The sequence below is a fragment of the Chiloscyllium plagiosum genome, unplaced genomic scaffold, assembly GCF_037043375.1.
Source record: "Chiloscyllium plagiosum isolate Xiang-an unplaced genomic scaffold, Cpla_swu_hap1 HiC_scaffold_12, whole genome shotgun sequence".
NCBI classification, from domain to species: Eukaryota; Metazoa; Chordata; class Chondrichthyes; order Orectolobiformes; family Hemiscylliidae; genus Chiloscyllium; species Chiloscyllium plagiosum.
This window is the reverse complement of record NW_028270150.1, coordinates 25624427-25645797: the sequence shown is the minus strand read 5'-3', so window position 1 is coordinate 25645797 and position 21371 is coordinate 25624427. Positions and strand designations below refer to the sequence as shown.

The following is a 21371-nucleotide window of genomic DNA, read 5'->3' as shown; positions in this document are numbered from 1 at the left end:
GTCTGGATGGCATATATTAAAGCCTAATATATGGAGAGGAATACGGGATTTTGAATCTTTATTGCCCCCCCCCCAGCGTACCCTTTTAAATTTGTAATGGAAGTGTTCTCCGAGTTGATGGCCCTCGGGGTACGCCACACAATTACAGGGGGAGATTTTAATTGTATCATCGACCCAGAGGCGGACAGGATATCAAGGAGCTCTGCGGGCATATCTTTGACAGCGAGACAGTTAGCGGACCTGAATAGGGAGTTGGGGCTGGTAGATGTGTGGAGGAGTCTTCACCCTGAGGGTAGAGATTTTACTTTTTATTCTAATCCACACAAGTGCCATACCAGAATCAATATGTTTTTTGTCCTCTCGACCCTTTTGAACTCGATACTGTTTTGTAAAATAAGTAATATAACTATTTCTGACCATGCCGCAGTATATATGCAGGTTAAGATGAGTGATGATGAGATAGGTTCCTGACATTGGTGTATGGGCCCTTTTCTATTCAAGGATAGTAAGTTCATAAAATATTTCTTGCAGAAATTCTGGGATATCAACTCAGGCACGGTGAGTGATGTGGGAGACTACTAAGGCATATGCGCAAGGCTTGGTCATTTCATATTCTGCGACCCGGAAAAGACAAAAGGGAGAGCAATAGAGTCTGCTCAAGGCTCGCCTGAAAGCGGCTGAAACAGCCTATGTTGATCGGCCCTCCATTACTAAACTACAGCGGATCACAGCCCTTAGGGCAACTTTGAATACCGTACTTATTCTAACAGCAAAAAGAGAGATATTATTTGCAAAGCAGAGATTACTTTAATATGGCAACAAGCCTGGCAGGTATCTAGCATACCTTGCCAGAAAGAAAAAGGCTCCCCAAGCCATTATATCTATTAGAGAGAGTGCTGGTACCCTGACTTGTGATCATAAAATGATCAATGAAGCCTTTTGTTCTATTTCAAACTGTATAAGTCGCAGGACTGTGAGGATAGAACGAGGAAGAAGGAGTCTTTTTTTTAAATCTGGCCCTCCCGGGACTAACCTCAGAGCAAGCGTCATTCTTGAATGCTCCCCTGGCAACCCAAGAAGTACAGGAGGCGGTGAGGCAGCTCCAGAGTGGCAAAGCACCCAGACCAGACAGGTTGAGTTCTATAAAGAATTTATAGGGGAATTGGTCGGGCCACTTGTAAATATGTATAATTCTTCACATAGTCAGGGCTGCCTCCTGCCTTCTCTGACAGAAGCAAATATTTCTCTCACTTTTAAGAATGGAAAGGCTCCAGATGAGCCTTTCGTACAGATCTATATTCTTGCTGAATGTGGATTTTAAAATTGCCTCAAAAACATTGGCATTAAGACTGGAGAGGGTTTTAGCATTCATTATAAAAGAGGACCAGACGGGGTTTATAAAGGGTCGCAGATCATCTAATAACATTGGAAGAGTCTTAAATATGATACAAGCCTGTCAGCAGGGAGCAATACTGGGATTAGCTGTCTCCCTAGATGCAGAGAAGACATTCAATCGGGTAGAATGGCCATATCTCTTTTATATGCTAGAACGGTTTGGTGTTGGAGAGGTCTTTACTAAATGGATTACAGTATTATATAATTATCCCAAACCAGCGGTGATAACCAACGGTTTAAGTTCGGATAGCTTTAGCATTGGCAGAGGTTGTTGTCAGGGATGCCCCCTCTCACCATTATTATTTATGCAAGTGATTGAGCCACTGGCAGAAGCTATACGAGCTGACCTTAATATAATGGCTCCGGAGGTTGGATCCGGTAAGCACAAAATCACTCTCTACATGGATAATGTCCTCCTTTTCTTCAATGATCCATTGACATCTGTGCTCCGCTTAATTCAAGTGGTTAACTTATTTGGTATGTTCTCAGGTTACAAAAGTAATTTTATGAAATCGGAGGCCATGCCGCTGGGAGGTCTTGCCAGTATATCCAATTTTCCGGATGGATTCGGTTTCCCTTTTCGCTGGTCACTGGGAGGTTTCCTTTACTTAGGTATTTTTGTTACTCCGGCATTTGATCAGTTACATAAAGCCAATTATACACACTTATTAGAGAAAATAAGACAGGACTTTCAACACTGGGAGGTTCTCCCAATATCCTGGCTAGGTAGAAAAGCTTTGGTTAAGATGAATATTCTGCCTCGACTTTTATACCCTATGAGAATGCTCCCCTTGATGCTGCCGAGACAGGCGCTGCGTAAGCTTTATGGTTGTCTCGGCTCCTTTATTTGGAGACATAGACGGCCCCTTATTAAATTAGAAAAGCTGCAGCTTCCACAAGTAAGGGGTGGGCTGGATTTTCCGGATTTCAGGAGGTTCCAATTGAGCTCTTTATTATCTTACATAGCTGATAGGGTTTCTTGTGACCCACAATCAATCTAGTTAGATATTGAGGCCTCCCATTCAAAATGTCCACTCATCAATCTACTATTTATGGACAAGATGAGAGTTATTACAGATCACTGTAAAAATCCTATTGTATTAAATACAGTCAGAGCTTGGAGCGTAAGGCGACAGGATGAGGGTAACTTACAAAAAACCTCCCCTTATACCACTTTAGTGGGATCATTGGGATTCCAGCCAGGGCTGACTGAGGCTATATTCAAAATTTGGGAGTCCAGAGGTATCTCCTGTTTGGGAGACCTGTTCGATGGGGAGATCATGATGTCCTTCAAACAGCTGCGTCAGAAGTTTGGGCTGCCTAACAAGGACCTTTTTCAATATTTTCAAATGCGAGACTTGATACAAAAGAAAACCACACTGATAATTAATCCTTATAAATCGGACATGGAAAGGAGAGTACTTCAACGGATGGGTTCACCCTTGGTCAGTACTTACTATGTAATAAGGCGTCGAAGGAGATGGAGCGGTTATATAAAACCTGGAGTCAAGAATTAGGGATGGAAATCTCTTTAGAGATGCGGGAGATGCGGGAGGATGCCTGGGAGAATGCCAGAAAGATCTCTATCCGTAACAGAATTCAGGCTATTCAATTGAAGATACTTCATAGGGCTCATATGGCACCTGAGCAACTTGCAAAGTCTAAGGCAGGAGCATCTCCAATGTGATCTAAATCCAAAATAGAAGTTGGTACTCTCACATATTGTCTGTGGACATGCCATAAGATCTGCAGATACTGGGACAGAGTAGCGAATGTTTTGACAAAGACTTTGAGTACGGAGATCGGGTTGGACCCAGTGTATCTACTTTTGAGCTCCCCAAATTTCCCTTCTTTGGATGCATATGGGAGGAAATTATTCACTATCCTTTCCTTTTGTGCGAGGAAAAACATCTTAGTGAATTGGGTATCCGAAGGTCCCCCAGGACTTTCAAATCGGCATAGGATAGTCATGGAATATATCCCCCTTGACTTCCTTATGAATATATTGTGCACCAAAAAACAGAATTATTCTATAGAACATGGCAGCCCTTTTTGAACTATATCTGTGTCAATGTATCGGCCATATTGTTCAGGACCTTTGCTTAGCCGAGGGGGATGGTTCTGGCTGGTTCGGGGGCTCCCAGGAGGAGGAATCCCGTATAAATACGGGTTTTGTTCTGACTTGATATAAATTTATTTTGAATATGTATCTAGTTATTTATTTACTTATTTATTTTCTGTTCTCCTTTTGTTTATTGTTAGTAATGTATGATATCCTATTTTATGTTTTGGTAGCTTGTAGAATAGATTAGTAGTTAGTTTTTTAAAATTCTATTTTGGTATCATTGTTACATTGTAAAATGGAATAGTTTGTACTAGTGCAAAAAAAAAACTGATGGAAAAGGTCAACAGCATGAAATATTACCTCCATTTCTCTCCATTGATGCCGACTGATCTGATGCGTATTTACAATGTCTTCTGTTTAGATTAGATTAGACTACTTACAGTGTGGAAACAGGCCCTTCGGCCCAATCCCTAGGGAAACCCAGTGAACATCTGTTGAAATTAAATCAACCTCCCAAATTCACAGTTGAGCCATATTTAATTATGGTAAAGAAGCATCCACCTCTCTTGCAATGCAATTCAGATTATCAACATCTCAAAATTACTTTGCATATTTATCTGAAAAATCAGTGTTGTGGCCTCACAGTAGACAGCTCTTTAAAGATAAAGAATCACAGAGAAAATAGGCTTGTATACTTATAAAAATGTATCATTTCTAACATGATGGACGAAATATTTGAAAATGAATGGAACTGAAAGCAGACATGATTGTCTGCATCCAAGGGTTTTAAAGAAAGTGGCTGGAAAGATAGTGGAGGCATTGGTTGAAATATTACAGACTCACCTGAGCCCTGAAAGGATCCAGCAGGTTGGTAAACCAGAGAGTGGAGACTAATGGATGTTTTATCAGGTTGGAAAGACATAACTAAGAATACCACAAGGATCAGTCTTAGGATCTTAATTATTTACTATCTGTGTTAATGACCTTGAGGCAGAGACAGACAAAAATGTATTCAAATTTGCTGACAATATAAAAATGAGAGGGCATGTTGTGATGAAGACATAAGGAAGTTACAAGGTGGTATACATACATTGAATGAGTGGGCAAAGATTTGGCAGATGGAGTTTAATGTAAGAAAGTGAGAGCTCACACACTTTGGTAGGAAAAATAAAAAGGCATGCTATTGTTTCGAGAGAGAGAGAGAGAGAGAGAGAGAGAGAGAGAGAGAGAGAGAGCGCAACAGACTTGAAAAGATGCAATACAAAGTGAGATGGGTGTTCTTGTGCATGAAATACAGGTGCAGCAAATTATCAAGAAAGTATATGGAATTTTGGCATTTATTGCTCGGATTTTGTTCTTTAAAAAAACAGAAGTCTTGTTACAACAGTACAGGGTGCGACTGAGGTCACACTTGGGAGTACTCTGCACAGTTTAGTCACTGTAATTAAATTAAAAAATATAATGGTATTGGAGGCTGTTCAACATAGATTCACAAGGCTGATTATTGAGATAAAGGGAGTGAACCATCAAGAACTGCTAAACAGGTTAGGCTTTTATTCAGCAGAGGTTAAAAGATTGAGAATGATCTTACTGAAACATACAAACTTCTGAGGGTCTTGATGGGATAGATGCTGAGGTGTTTCCATTAATAGGGAAATCTCAAATGAGCAGACAGAGTAAGAAAACTCTCATTTAAAATTGAGTTGCAAAGGAATTTCTTCTACTAGAGGGTAGTCAATGTCTGGAATCCTCTATCACAGAGTTGCAGAGATTTGCAGAGATTAGATCATTGAAAGTACTTAAAGAGGATGTAGGCAGATGTTTGAAATATCAGGGCTTTTATGGCTATGATAAGCTGACATGAAAGAGGAATTAAGACCTGGGCCAGATTAGTCGTCATCCTGTTGAATGGCATGACGGCTGAACAGTCTATTTCTGCTCCTGTTTCTTACATTGTTATATTCTTATTTCACCCTTTATTATAACTGACATGATTATAATCTCAACTCCAGTTCACTTTCCCTTCTTCCTAACATGATCATTGACTTTATTCTGTTTCCCTACCTAAACAGGGTCCTATGAATTTTAATATATATGCAGGAAGCTATACTACTGCATCAGGGTGCAGGTCCAACTGATAACCTTAAATCATACAGTACACATTAGTCATTGGATAAAAAGGGTCATGGAGACGATCAATCTTTGCTGCATTCTCATGGAACCACACTGATCAGAGTCTAGTTGTCTGGTCGAAGAACTATAACCGTCAGTAAACAGCTGCATCTCCACAATGACTCCGGCCTAATCAATCATCATCCTACTTTCATGCTGTATAAACTGGTGACCCTTTTCTTGCATCAAGCCTGTTTCGTGCACCCTTGTTCTGGTGATTACAAGATGAAAAGCTTTGACTTCTTGACTCCTTTAGAAATAAGACAACAAGAATCATACATGGTACGCCAGGTGTGCTCTCACCAAGACCATGCACAGCTGCAATAAAACTTCCTTACTCTTATATTCCAGACCCACTGTAATAAATGCCAGCATTCAATTTACCATCACAATCACAGTATACCTATTAATCCACTTTTTATGATTCATGTACCAGAACATCCAGATGCCTTTGTATCTCAGAGTCGCTACCAATTCAATAATTTAATTTCTTACCCATCTTAGAGTCATCAGCTAAATTAACTAGCATACTTTCGATTTCCACATCTAAATCATTGAAATGGTTATGGTCTTAACACCGATTCATGTGGCACAAATAGTTTGCAAAGCCAAAATAAGAGACCCATTTATCCCTGCTCACTGCTTCATGGCACTTAAGGAATCCTTTATTGACACTTGTTTGTTATCTCTTACATCATGAGGTCTTATTTTGTACAGAATCTTTTGATGTGTCATCTTTTGGAAATCCATGCATAACACACCCACAGATTCCCCTTTATATGCCTTGCTTGCTATTCTCTCAAAAAAGTCTATTAACTCAGTTAAACAGAATTTACTTTCTCAAAAACAATGATGACTGACTAATCAAATTATGATTTTCTAAGTATCTACCACAACATCCTTAATAACCGGGTTTTGCAATTTACTGTTTCAGATGTTAAAGATTTATAGTTTCCTTCCCATCCTATCTTGAATATGGGGTTACATTACGCTAAGCAAAAGAATGTTTTAGACGGCAAATGTGACATTACTGGAAAACATTTATTTAGCCTCAATGTCTGAAATTTAAACCATTTAAACTTCATCTACAGTTGAAATTAATAAGGAATTCAGTCATTCCACGATCACACATCCCTGCAGTAATACATGGTTAATTTGGATATCTTACATCGAAACTCAGCAGGATCCAAACCAAATTGTTTAGAAAGCCAAGTACAGTTTCTGTTTGCCCAAGATAAAGTACACTGATTCCGCATGCCAGCATATAGCACATTTACACAAATCCGAAGAATTAATGAGATGTTAGCAAGAATCAAGGTGTTCATAAACTATAAGTCATCGTCTTTGGTCAAATTCGACACTTGTGCATCACACTGTCACTCGTTTACTCGGCATAACGATAGCAATGAGCACTACAGAGTCCGAAAATAAGGTTTTTTTCATAATGTCATGCAATTACTTTCTTGTGCAATACTCTTGATTAAAGGAATAACGATGGAATTTATTACTGTACTATAAAAGTTTCTAACAGTTCAAAAGAGCTTAGTATCAGAGTACGAACCATAAGAATTGTGAGAGACTCAACAACTAAACAGAGGTCCAGTTGGTATTAATCAAGATAAAGTTAAAATTAAAGTGTGATAATCTTGGATTAAGGATGTGTGCGCGGATCACCTTTTGGGGCTCAGCCAGGAGGAAAGCCCTATCAGCCAGACGGACACAGACGTTTTCCTGGACAACTGTAGAAGGGCTGTGAGGCCGGCTCTCGCTGTCCGGGGTCAGCGCGGTGAAGGTAAGGCTGGACATGCGGTGGAAGCGCCGTACAGCCCGAAAGATGATCATTGCATAGCATTTCTGCAGGCGAATCCACAGGTAAACATAGCACAGAGTTATCAACATGGCGACTACATCGGCGACATGACTAACGTCTGCCGACACGGTGCTACGCTTCACCCACAGTAGCTCCACCCCCTCCCTTTTCCTATTGGTCACTGCCGCTACACCCTGCTCCAGCCCCTAAAGGTCAATTCTTCCCATTGGTTACTGCTCTGACATCCGGCTCTCCATGGAAATTACAATATTTCCCCGCCCCCTTCCGTTTCCCATTGGTCACCACCCCGACACCCGGTTCCCTATTGGAGGTTACTGCACACACTCTGCCCGCCCTTTCCTATATCCTAGCTTTCTATTGGTCCTCCCCACAAGACTCCAGCCCCTCGCCGCTCGTGCTCCTTATTGGAGCGTTCCCCAATTGTAATCACGCCCCTTTCGTGTTTGAGCCCCGCCCACCGCCAGATGTGCGTCGGTTGAGCGTGGAGCACATGGATTTAGCGGAAGCTGAGCTATTCTGCTCAAAGTTATAAATCATGTTGAACTATGATTAGGAGATGCCGGTGTTGGACTGGGGTGTACAATGTTAAAAATCACACAACACCAGGTTATAGTCCAACAGGTTTAATTGGAAGCACTAGCTTTCATCAGGTGATTGAAGGAGCGTCGCTTCGAAAGCTAGTGCTTCCAATTAAACCTGTTGGACTATAACCTGGTGTTGTGTGATTTTTAACCATGTTAAACTAGGTTATGATCCAATAGGTCGCACAGAACATAGAACAATACAGCGCAGAGCAGGCCCTTTGGCCTTCGATGTTGCACCGACCTGTGCACTAATCACCTACACTATCCCATCATCATCCCTATGTTTATCCAAGGACTGTTTAAATCTCTCTAATGTGGCTGAGTTAACTACATTGGCAGTCAGGGCATTCCACTCCATTACTATGCTCTGAGTAAAGAGCCTGCTTCTGACATCTGTCTTAAATCTATTATCCCTCGATTTCAGATATGCCCCCTCATGCAAGCTGACGTCATCATCCTAGGAAAAAGACTGACTGTCTACCCTATCTAATCCTCTGATCATCTTACATGTCTCTTTAAATCCCCTCTTAGCCTTCTTTCCAATGAGAACAGACCCAAATCCCTCAGCTTTTCCTCATAAGACCTTCCCTCCTGACCAGGTAATATCCTGATAAATCTCCTCTGCACCTTTTCCAAAGCTTCTACATTCTTCCTGTAATGGGGTGACCAGAACTGTATACAATATTCCAAATGAGAGAGTATTAGCATTTTGTACAGTTGTAGCATGACATCACAGCTCTGGAATCCAATCCCTCTACCAATGAAACCTAACAGACCGTATGCCTTCTTTTTCTTGTAAATATATTTATTCGCAAATTTTTTTTAAACTTTACAAACATATAAAATTATTGAAACATATAATCAATAAATAACAAAGAAAACAAACAAAAACAATACAACTAATGTCTCCTAACTATTAACCAACCTTCTAATAAAAACAAACCCTAACACTGTTCAAAGCAATACCAAAAAAAGAAAGAAAAGCAAAAAAAAACAAATAAAAAACACAGAATACAGAACACCTATGCTTGGCGCAAAGCTCCCAAACAGAGAAATGGGACCATTATATATACCCGTATTAACTCAGGAGAACCCCTCCAGGGCCCAGGGCTTGAAAACTCTAACCATCCTGGTTAAACAAATGATACAGGCAGAGAGCCTGAAGGGTGGAGAGATAAATGAGAGGAAGGTGGGGGTAGGGAGAAAGTAGCATAGAGTATAATAGGTGAGTGGGGGAGGGGATGAAGGTGATAGGTCAGGGGGAGGGCGGAGTGGATAGGTGGAAAAGAAGATAGGCAGGTAGGACAAGTCATGGGGACAGTGCTGAGCTGGAAGTTTGGAACTGGGGTGAGGTGGGGGAAGGGGAAATGAGGAAACTGTTGAAGTCCACATTGATGCCCTGGGGTTGAAGTGTTCCGAGGAGGAAGATGAGGCGTTCTTCCTCCAGGCGTCTGGTGGTGAGGGAGCAGCGGTGAAGGAGGCCCAGGACCTCTACGTCCTCGGCAGAGTGGGAGGGGGAGTTGAAATGTTGGGCCACAGGGTGGTGTGGTTAATTGGTGCGGGTGTCCCGGAGATGTTCCCTAAAGCGTTCTGCTAGGAGGCGTCCAGTCTCTCCAATGTAGAGGGGAGCAACGGGAGCAACAGATAGAATAAATGATATTGGTGGATGTGCAGGTAAAACTTTGATGGATGTGGAAGGCTCCTTTAGGGCCTTGGATGGAGGTGAAGGAGGAGGTGTGGGCGCAGGTTTTGCAATTCCTGCGTTGGCAGGGGAAGGTGCCAGGATGGGACGGTGGGTTGTAGGGGGGCGTGGACCTGACCAAGTAGTCACGGAGGGAACGGTCTTTGCGGAAGGCAGAATGGGGTGGGGAGGGAAATATATCCCTGGTGGTGGGGTCCGTTTGGAGGTGACGGAAATGTCAGCGGATGATTTGGTTTATGCGAAGGTTGGTAGGGTGGAAGGTGAGCATCAGGGGCGTTCTGTCCTTGTTATGGTTGGAGGGGTGGGGTCTGAGGGCGGAGGTGCGGGATGTGGACGAGATGCATTGGACGGCATCTCTAACCACGTGGGAAGGGAAATTGCAGTCTCTAAAGAAGGAGGCCATCTGGTGTGTTCTGTGGTGGAACTGGTCCTCCTGGGAACAGATACGGCGGAGGCAGAGGAATTGGGAATACGGGATGGCATTTTTGCAGGAGGTAGGGTGGGAAGAGGTGTAATCCAGGTAGCTGTAGGAGTCGGTGGGTTTGTAAAAATGTCGGTGTCAAGTCTGTCGTCATTAATGGAGATGGAGAGGTCCAGGAAGGGGAGAGAGGTGTCAGAGATGGTCCAGGTAAATTTAAGGTCAGGGTGGAATGTGTTGGTGAACTTGAGGAATTGCTCAACCTTCTCGCGAGAGCACAAGGTGGCACCAATGCAGTCATCAATCTAGCAGAGGAAGAGGTGGGGAGTGGTGCCAGTGTAATTATGGAAGATTGACTGTTCTACGTAGCCAACAAAGAGACAGGCATAGCTGGGGCCCATACGGGTGCCCAAGGCTACCCCTTTTGTCTGGAGGAAGTGGGAGGATTCGAAGGAGAAATTGTTAAGGGTGAGGACCAGTTTGGCTAGACAAATGAGAGTGTCAGTGGAAGGGTACTGTTGGGGACGTCGGGAGTGGAAGAAACGGAGGGCTTGGAGGCCCTGGTCATGGCGGATGGAGGTGTAGAGGGATTGGATATCCATGGTGAAGATGAGGCATTGGGGGCCGGGGAAACGGAAGTGGAGGGTGTGGGTGGTGTCTCGAACGGATGTGGGGAGTTCCTGGACTAGGGGGGATAGGACGTCAAGGTAGGTAGAAATGCGTTCAGTGGGGCAGGAGCATGCTGAGACAATGGGTCGGCCAGGGTGGTCAGGCTTGTGGATCTTGGGAAGGAGGTAGAATCGGGCAGTGCGGGGTTCCCGGACTATGAGATTGGAAGCTATGGGTGGGAGATCCCCTGAGGTGATGAGGTTCTGTATGGTCTGGGAGATGATGGTTTGGTGATGGGGGGTGGGGTCATGGTCGAGGGGGCGATAGGAAAAAGTGTCCTCAAGGGCTTTAGGGAACATCTCTGGGACACCTGCACCAATCAACCACACCGCCCCGTGGCCCAACATTTCAACTCCCCCTCCCACTCTGCCGAGGACATGGAGGTCTGGGCCTCCTTCACCGCCGCTTCCTCACCACCAGACACCTGGAGGAAGAACCCCTCATCTTCCGACACGGAACACTTCAACCCCAGGGCATCAATGTGGACTTCAAAAGTTTCCTCATTTCCCCTTCCCCCACCTCACCCCAGTTCCAAACTTCCAGCTCAGCACTGTCCCCATGACTTGTCCTATCTGCCTATTTTCTTTTCCACCTATCCACTCCACCCTCCTCCCCAACTCACCTATTGTACTCTATACTACTTTCTCCCAACCCCACCCTCCTCTCATTTGTCTCTCTCCACCCTCCAGGCTCTCTGCCTATATTCCTGATGAAGGGCTTCTGCCCGAAACGTCGATGTTACTGCTCCTCGGATGCTGCCTGAACTACTGTGCTTTTCCGGCACCACTCTAATCTAGACTCTGGTTTCCAGAATCTGCAGTCATTGCTTTTACCTGGTTAAACAAATGCCCTAGTTAAGATAACTGACGAATCTGTTTCCAGATAACTCAAGTAGGGCTGCCATGTCTTATAAAAATGGTCTGTTGTGTGGTGCACCACGTTTGTAAAAAGGTCCAAGGGAATGTGTTCCATAATTAATTTCTGCCATCCCAGTAAGCCCAGCGGGTTCTCAGACACCCAATTCATCAGAACATTCTTCCATGCACAGTATGCAAGAATATTAAATAGTTTCTTCTGTCTAAAGATGGTAAATTCGGTAGACCTAAGAGGAGAGATATTGGTTCTACTTTGACTTCAGTCCTCAATACCCTCCCTATCTCTCTTGCCATGGCGCTCCAATAAACATGGAGCCTGTGGCATGTCCAGAAGCAATGGGTAAGAGTACCTACACTTAATTTACACTTGGGGCACACTGAAGATGCCCCTTTTTTAAACATCGCCGGACGGTCTGGTGCCAGATGAACCCTGTGCAGAACTTTTAACTGCATAGTACATGTCCTATTACAGATTGAGATCTTTCGAGTATTCTCACATATGTTCTCCCATGTTTCAGAAGAGATCTCCACTCCTAGGTCTTGCTCCCAGATCTCACATAACCAGTTAATATCCTGCCAGGCCCTGCGACCCAGCAGGCAATAGAGGGCACTAACTGAAAGGGTGCTTGTGGAATGTAGCAACAACCTCTCTGTTTCGGGCTTATAGGGTTTAGTGAGAAGTGCAGTCTTCTTCTGGATGAAATCCCTACCCTGAAAAAAAATGGAAAAGATCTCTGCTGGGCAACCCGTATTTGTGGCTCAGTTGCTCAAAAGACATCATAACCTCCCCTCAAACAAGTCTCCCAAACTAGAAACGCCTCTCGCTGCCCATAGTTTGAACCCTGAGTCCATCATCCCTGGTCGAACCCTGGCATGCCAACTATAGGTGTAGGTGGCGAAGTCTTGGATAAACAACCCTCACTCTGATGCATTGCCCTCCAAGCCCTGACTGTACTAATGACAATGGGGTTCTGGCAGTGGTCCATAACTGTCCTCATCTTATCCATGAACAACAGGTTAATAAGAGGGCACTTTGCTTGGGAGGCCACAATATCCAGCCATACTGAGTTTGGATCGTTACCTACCCAATCACAGACAAAGGACAGCAGGGAACTCAATTGATACCTTCTGATGTCTGGGAAATTAACTCTTCCCCCTCCTTGAGGCAACTGCAATTTAGTAAGTTTGATGAGGGGCTGCCCATGATGCCAGATGCCAGACAAAGGAACCAAACCACCCCATAAGCTTCCGCAGCATTGACCTGGGAAACATTATAGGGAGCATACGCATAGGATAAAGCAAACGAGGAAGAACATTCATCTTAATGAGAGATATTCGGCCAGCCATGAAATTGGAAGAGCCTCCCATCTCTGGAGATCTCGCCTAATATTGTTGAGCAAATGAGCAAAGTTAGTCCGAAATAACAGATCAAACTTGGGGGTAATAAAAATGCCTAGGTACCGGAACCCAGCCCGTGACCACTTAAAAGGGAACTTAGAGCTACCTTCAACTTCTGGCAAATCCTTAAGGTTCCCCAAAGGCATAGCCTCCGATTTTGCAAAGTTAGTCTTATATCCTGAAACAGCCCCAAATGAATTGATACATTGTATCAAATGGGGTACAGAGGTCATCAGGTTTGAGAAAAACAGAAGGACATCATCACATTACAATGTAATCTTGTGTGCCCTCGATCCCACTTCCGGAGCGGTTATGTGGATGTTCTGACAAATGGCCTCTGCCAGCGGCTCTATCACCAACGTAAACTACAGCGGTGAGAGGGGGCAGCCTTGCCGACTACCCCTACCAATGCTAAAATTCCCAGACTTCACCCCATGGGTGATGACCGCGGCCAGAGGTTGGTGATATAAAACCTCCACCCACCTAGCAAAGACTCCACCCAACCCAAACTGTTCTAAGACATAAAAAAGATATGGCCATTCCACCCGGTCAAAGCTTTCTCTGCCTCTAAGGAAATCACCAACCCCTGAATCGATCGTTGCTGACAAACTTGGACCACATTCAGCAACCTTCTAATATTATTAGAGGACCTACAGCCCCTTATAAAGCCTGTCTGGTCCTCTTTAATAATATGAGGCAACTCCCTTTCCAATCTCAACGCCAGGATTTTGGACAGAATTTTGAAATCTGAATTTAACAGAGAGATGACCTGTATGAGGCACAATCCTCAGGAACCTTCTCCTGAGGATTAAGGAAATATTAGCTTCTCTCAAAGATGGTGGTAGGCATTCATGCATATAGGAGTGATTGTACATCTCCAACATCAGCCCTGACAGAATCCCTATAAACTCCTTATAAAACTCACCCAGAAGACCATCAGGACCAGGCACTTTCCCACTCTGAAGTTGCCTAGCTGCCTCCTGTATTTCCTGAACTGTCAAGGGGGCAGTAAGGAGAGAGGCCTGTTCCAAGGTTACTCTTAGCAGGTCCAGGTTCTTAAAAAAGGTCTCCATTTTAGCCCTCCTGTCTTTGCAACCTTCAGACTGATACAATTCAAAGTAAAAGCTCTAAAAAGCCCGATTAATCTTTTTAGCATTGTATGTAAGGACTCCGGTGCTGTCTCTGATTGCAGTAATGGATTGGGTAGCACACTTTTTCCTAGTCAGGTACACTACATACTTCCCTGGCCTATCCCCATATTCAAACAGCCTCTGTCTAGCAAATGCAACTTCTTTCTTTGCATTTTACGTCAGTATTGAATTCAAAGCAGCCCAAAGGGGCGTGATCTGCTGTAGCTTAGTCACCGAAGGCCAAGCAAAATGTGCTGCCTTCACTGCTTTCAACCCCGTCTCATGGACGGTATGGTGGCACAGTGGTTAGCACTGCTGCCTCACAGCACCAGAGACCCGGATTCAATTCCTGCCTCAGGCAACTGTCTGTGTGGAGTTTGCACATTCTCCCCGTGTCTGCATGGGTTTCCTCCAGGCGCTCCGGTTTCCTTCTACAGTCCAAAAAATGTGCAGGTTAGGTGAATTGGCCATGCTAAATTGCCCGTAGTGTTACGTGAAGTGGTAAATGTAGGGGAATGGGTATGAGTGGGTTGCTCTTTGGAGGGTCAGTGTGGACTTTTTGGGCCGAAGGGCCTGTTTCCACGCTGTAAGTAATCTAAAAAAGAATCTATCTAAAAAGAACTAGATGATGCTGTTCCTCCTTCTGTCGTTTCCGGCTAGCCAAATAGGAAATAGCTAATCCCCTCCCAAAGGCCTGAGCAGTCTCCCATAGCATGGACGGACTACTAGTCGTGCCTGAGTTGATAGTCAAGAATTCCTGAAACTCCTTCAAGAAGTATTCCACAAATTTGGAATCCTTAAGGAGAAAAGGGTCCAAAGGCCAGTGCCACAAACCTAGCCCTTCACTCTTGGCCTTAACCTCCAAATATACTGCCGGGTGATCAGAGATAGCTATATTCACAATTTTATAACCCATAATCGAATCCAGAAGGGCCGAGGGAGCCAGAAAGAGATCAATCCTCATGTGACATTTATGTGGGTTTGAAAAAAAAGGTAAAGTCCCTGCCAGTAGGGTGAAGACATCTCCAAATATCCACCAGCCCCAACTCCTCACATAAGTCAACCACCTGCTTGGCCTGCAAAGAAATAGTTGAGGGCCCACAAGGCATCCTGTCCACTGTCGGGTCCAAAAGACAATTAAAATCCCCCCCCCCCCCCCGATAATAATGTGCCGTGTTCCAAAAGCACTCAACTTAGAGAAAGCACTAATCAAAAATTTGAGGGGATGCACCGGAGGACAGTGGACGTTTAAAATGCCATTTTCCTCCCCATGTATCAGGGCTTTAAGTATCACAAACCGTCCCTGCTCATCTTTCACCTGCTCTAATAATGTGAACGCAAGATTTTTCTGGATAAGTACTGCCACACCCCTACTTTTAGTAGTAAAGAATGAAAAGAATACCCGGTCACACCACCACCACCCCCCATTGTAATTTCAGGTGTTCCCCATCATCAAGATGGGTTTTCTGCAACAAAGCAATATCAACCCTTTCCCTCTTAAGGCTAGAAAGCATGTTTTTTCTTTTAACAGGCGAATTACTTCCTTTAATGTTCCAGGTGCACCATTTAATAAGACACTTAGCCATAGCCCCTTTCAGACACCCTTGAACCCCTCAGAGGGGGAACCCAACTTATAAAGCGCCGAGCATTAGTAAATAAAGACTCATAGAATTGATAAACTATACATACAAAAACTACTCTATCATAACTATAAACAACTATTACTACCAAAAAAACCACAAAGAAAACCAACTATAGAATCTTGAATGGAAGACTCTTCCCCCTGCCCATAGGGGGCACTCACCTTATCTATCCCGTCCCTCACAGCTCCTTCAAACCCGGACTCTGCCCCAGCCTTAGGCCAGAAAAAAACAACAAGGAGATGATCCTTAAATCAACAGAAAAAAAGACCAAGTCAGGATAAGCACTCCATCCATCCCTGGCTTCATGTCACCCTGACTTGTGACTAAAAGAGAAGCAGAACAAACAAAAAAAAAGGGGCAGAAACAACAAGGAACATCCACAAAATTTCCCATCAGAAAATCCAGTTATTTAAAAAAAAGGAACAACTTATTCCAAAGTCTTTTCCCTCCTTTCCAAAAAATTATTAGGGAGAAAGAACAGACTAAAAAAAAGGAAGGGAAAACATAGGGAAAGATAGAAAAGAGAACAAACATTAACCATATTCTTCAGGCCAATCCGTCTATTTTAAAGTGTCCACAAAGTTTTTAGCCTTATCCGCTGAGTCAAATGTATAAACGGAGTCCTCGTGGCTGAAACAAAGCACTGCGGGGTATCTCATGGAGTACTGGATGCCAAGGTTCCTCAGCCTCTTTTTAACTTCATCGAAGGACTTCCTCTTTCAAATTACAGTTGCTGAAAAATCCTGGAAAAACATGATTTTTGACCCCTTGTACAGCAGTGACTGTGGATCTTTTCTCAGGAATCTGGAAGCTTCTATGACTTTTTGCTTGTCTTTATATGAATGGAAGTGCACTAGGACTGAGCGGGAGCGCTGCACCGGCCCTGACCTGTGCACTGTAACCCCATACACTCTTTCAATCTGCAGCCTGCTGGACTCCATGTGAAGCCCAAAAACTTTGGCAGCCAGCTTTCAAAGAAGCTGACTGGCTGCTCACTTTCCTCACCTTCAGGGAGCCCGAGAATTTGAAGATTTATCCTCCAACCTCGATTTTCGAGTTTGTCGATATGGTTTCGCAAGGCCCGCACCTCTCGCTCCAGCACCTGGATCCGACTGGATGGGGACTCCATCACAGCTTCTGAGGCCTTAGTTCGACCCTCCACCTCCGCCAGCCTCTCCCCGAGGCCCTGGATCTCCTGCTCATGCTTCTGCAGCATGGATGCGATAGGTTGGACCTAGGCACGAATCTCCCTACGGATTTCCTCAATCACAGTCGCAACATTCAAAGTAAGTCTCTCCATTGCTGCAGCCAATTCCTGAGAGTCTGTCAGGTCCTCGGGGGGTTCAGGAGAGGCTGCTGCCGTCTCTGGTATGCCTGGTGCTGCAGGGGAGTGTCATCCCTGCTGCTGTTTGCTTGCCCCTTTTCCCTTTGGCATCCTTACCACTCCCAAATATTAACAAATATGTGTTCTGTAAGGTTTTAAACTAATAATTCCACCACATAAGTTGGCTAGGAATGGCAAAAAATACCGGTATGCCTTGGCTGTTAGGCAGAGCTGTACACAGCAGTTCTACAGAATCGCTGCCATCTTGACGAGTCACTGTATGCCTTCTTAACAGCACTATCCACCTGGGTGACAACTTTCAGGGATCTATGTACATGGACTCCAAGATCCCTCTGCACATCCACACTACCAAGAATCTTTCCATTGACCCAGTACTCTGCCTTCCTGTTATTCTTCCCAAAGTGCATCAGCTCACATTTAGCTGCATTGAACTCCATTTGCCACCTCTTAGCCCAATTCTGCAGTTTATCCAAGTCCCCTGCAACCTGTAACATTCTTCCAAACTGTCCACTACTCCACCGACTTTAGTGTTGCCTGCAAATTTACTAATCCATCAACCAATGCCTGCGTTTAAGTCATTTATAAAAATGACAAACAGCAGTGGTCCCATTAGTATCCGTACTCCAGGCTGAATATTTTTCATCATCCACTACTCGCTGCCTTCTTTCAGAAAGTCAGTTTTTAATTCAAACTGCTAAATCACCCTCAATTCCATGCCTCTGCATTTTCTCCAACAGCCTACCATGTGGAACCTTATCAAAGGCTTTACTGAAGTCCAGGTACACCACATCAACTGCCCTACCCTCATCCATATGCTTGTTCAGCTTCTCAAAAAACTCAATGAGGTTTGTGACACACGACCTGTCCTTAACGAAACTATTTTGACTATCTCCAATCAAATTGTTGCTTGCTAGATGATTATAAATCCTAACTCTTATAATCCTTTCCAAAACTTTTCCTACAACAGAAGTAACGCTCACTGATCTATAATTACCTGGATCATTTCTACTGCCCTCCTTGAACAAGGGCACAACATTTGCAATCCTCCAGTCCTCTGCTACAAACCTGTAGACAATATTGACTCAAAGATCAAGGCCAAAGGCTCCACCACCTCCTCCCTAGCTTCCCAGAGAATCCTCCGATAAATCCCATCCAGCCCAGGGGACCTATCCACTCTCACACCTTCCAGAATTGATAACATCTCCTCCTTACTAACCTCAATCCTTTCGAGTCTAATAGCCCATATCTCAGTCTTCTCTTCTACAATGTTCTCACTTTTCTAAGTGAAAACAGATGGGAAGTATTCATTTAGAACCTCTCTGATCTCCACAAGGTCCACACACAAATTCCCACTCCTGTCTTTGACTGGCCAGATTCCTACCCTAGTCATCCTTTTATTCCTCACATACCTATAGAAAGCTTCAGGGTTCTCCTTTATTCAATTTGCTAAAGACTGCTCATGTCCCCTTCTTGCTCTTCTTAACTCTCTATTTAAATTCTTCTAAGCTGATCTGTAACTCTCCATCACTTCATCTGAACCATCTCGTCTCAACGTCACATAAGCCTCCTTCTTCTGCTTAACAAGAGATACAATTTCTTTGGTAAACCTCGGTTCCCTTATCTTATCACTTCCTCCCTGCCTGACAGGGATGTACCTATCAAGGTCACGCAATATCTGTTCCTTAAACCAGCTCCACATTTCGATTGTCCTCATCCCTTGCATTTTGCTGCCATTCTGTGCCTCCTAAGTCTTGCCTAATCGCATTATAATTGCCCTTTCCCCCATCTATAACTCTTGCCCTGTGGCATGTACCTATCTCTTTCCATTGCTAAACTAAACGTAACCAAATTACAGTCACTGTCTACCATTAAATCATACACCTGGCCTGGTCTATTACCAAGTACCAGTGTGGCCTCCCCTCTTGTCGGCCCTTCAATATACTGTCAGGAAACCCTCCTGCACATATTGGACAAAAACTGATCCATCCGATGTACTAGAGTTATGGCATTTCTAGTCAATGTTAGGGAAGTTAAAGTCCCCCATAATGACCACCCTGTTCCTTTCACTCGTACCCAGAATCGTTTTGCCAATCCTTTCCTCCATATCCCTGGAACTTTGCGGAGGCCTATAAAAATCTCTCAGCAGTGTGATCTCCCCTGTCCTGTTTCTAACCTCAGCTCATACCACCTCAGTAGATGAGTCCTTGTCAAAAGTTCTTGCAGCAACCATTATACTGTCTTGACTAACAAAGCCACATCTCCCCCTCTATGGTTCATTTGGAAGTATAAGTTTTCAGAGCACTGTTCCTTCATCAGGGATAGGATCATAAGACACAGAATTTATAGTAAAAGATCAAATTGCCATACAACAGATGAGATGTATTGAACAAACCTAGGTTGCTATTAAGTTCTAATCACTTAGAATGGGTTGCAGGTTTCGATTCATTAATATGTAAATCCCAGAACTTCTTTCAAGTCACATTCCCAAGATAAATTAAGATTTTATATTAAAAAGGAAGGGACATGCCAGCTCAGACAATGCATTAAAGGGGTAAGGCTAGAATATGTCTTTATTCCAACCTTGAGTCAGACAGGTTCTATTTCCAAAGTACAAATTTATGAAATGTCACATGAACTGACTGCCTACAGATTGTGTGCTTTGTGAACAAGATAGAATGCATCTGCAAATGCAAATTCACCCCATAGATTTATATGTGCATGTGAGGGAGAGAGAGAGTGCGTGTGCGGGAGAGAGGGAGAGAGTGTGTTAAGTGTGCGTGCGAGAATGTGTGTGCGCGCTTGGTAGAATTTTATGACTGAGTATGATGGAGTATATGCCTGAGAGCAGGAGTGTAAGAGTGTAAGAGTGTAGTGGGGTCACGTGTAGTGTGACATGAACCAGTTGAGACCATCCTCATGTGTACTGAACTTGGCTATCAGCCTCTACTTGGACACTCTGCGTTGTTGCGAGTCTGAAGACTCCCAAAGTCTGCATTGGAGGACAGTCACCAAAGATCCAAGGTCGAATGTCCTTGACCACTGAAGTGTTCCCTGACTGGGAGGGAACATTGCTGTCTGGTGATTGTTGTGCAGTGTCCAATTATCCATTGTTGTAGCATTTGCTTGGTCTTGCCAATGTAACATGGCAACCTTGCCTGCAACGTTTGAGATAGACAACATTGGCTGAGATACAGGAGTACCTGCCACACATCTTGTGGGTGGTGTCCCCTCATGTAATCATAGTATCCATGTTGAAACTCCGACACGTCTTGCAGTGGTTGACATGACAGGGATGTATGGTGTTGTGGGTGATGTTGTCCTGAAGTCTGGGCAGTTTGCTGCAAACAATGGTCCATTTATGGTTTGGTGATTGTTTAAAAGGTGAGAAGTGGAGGCGTAGGGAAGATCTTGGTGAGGTGCTCATCCTCATCGATAATGTGCTGCAGGCTGCAGAGAGCATGCTATTCTACTCATTCAAGAAATGTGGGCACTGCTGGCTGGGCAATCAATGAGATCATGAACTGCTTGCTATTAGTTGGTGCGTCCAGCATACACACCTTTGGAAGCAGATTTAAAGCTCAGCTGTGGACCAAAACAGATAACACAAGTTAAAAATGAACTCGACACTGTGCTGCTCAACTTTCAACAATCCATTCTCAACTCCACTTTCCTGCCCTGTCCTCATAACCCTTGATTCCCTTATTGATTAAAAATCTGTCTAACCTCAGCCCTGAATACTCTTAATGCAACAGCATCCACCAGTCCTATGTGATAAAGAATTCCACAGATTCACTTTCCTCTGAGAGAAAAAAATCCTCAACTCTGTCTTAAATGTGTAACCCATTATTCTGATATTATGCTCTCTGGTGCTAGACTCTCCCACAATGAAACCTCACCACATCCACCCTGTCAAGTCCCCTAAAAATCTTGTATGTTTCAATTAGGTTGCCTCTTATCAAACCCTCTCAACACCACCTCATAAATATTCTCTCCATGTCTGGTAGCAGCCAAGTGAACCAACTGCTACCAGCGACAGTATATCTTTCCTGAGATAAGGGGACCAAAACTGTTTTCAGGATTCTCAGGTGTGGCTAGTGCCTCGTGCTGTTTTAGCAAAAGCTCAGTACTTTTATACACCATTCCC

At 44.0% G+C, this 21371-nt stretch overlaps 1 protein-coding gene across 5 annotated transcripts in view; it reads right to left on the bottom strand.

Moving 5' to 3' along the window:
- Nucleotides 1–7575, bottom strand: part of hlcs (holocarboxylase synthetase (biotin-(proprionyl-CoA-carboxylase (ATP-hydrolysing)) ligase)) — a 165100-nt gene extending 157525 nt beyond the window's left edge. For 2 of the 5 annotated variants that reach the window (XM_087992530.1, XM_087992531.1), the window contains exon 1: nt 7307–7575. In XM_087992530.1, coding sequence (XP_087848656.1) covers nt 7307–7531 — 225 coding nt within the window. In that variant the 5' untranslated portion in view covers nt 7532–7575. The remainder of the gene's footprint in view (nt 1–7306) is intronic. The other 3 variants (XM_043701230.2, XM_087992532.1, XM_043701231.2) reach the window with 2 other exon arrangements.
- Nucleotides 7576–21371: the final 13796 nt, after the last annotated feature.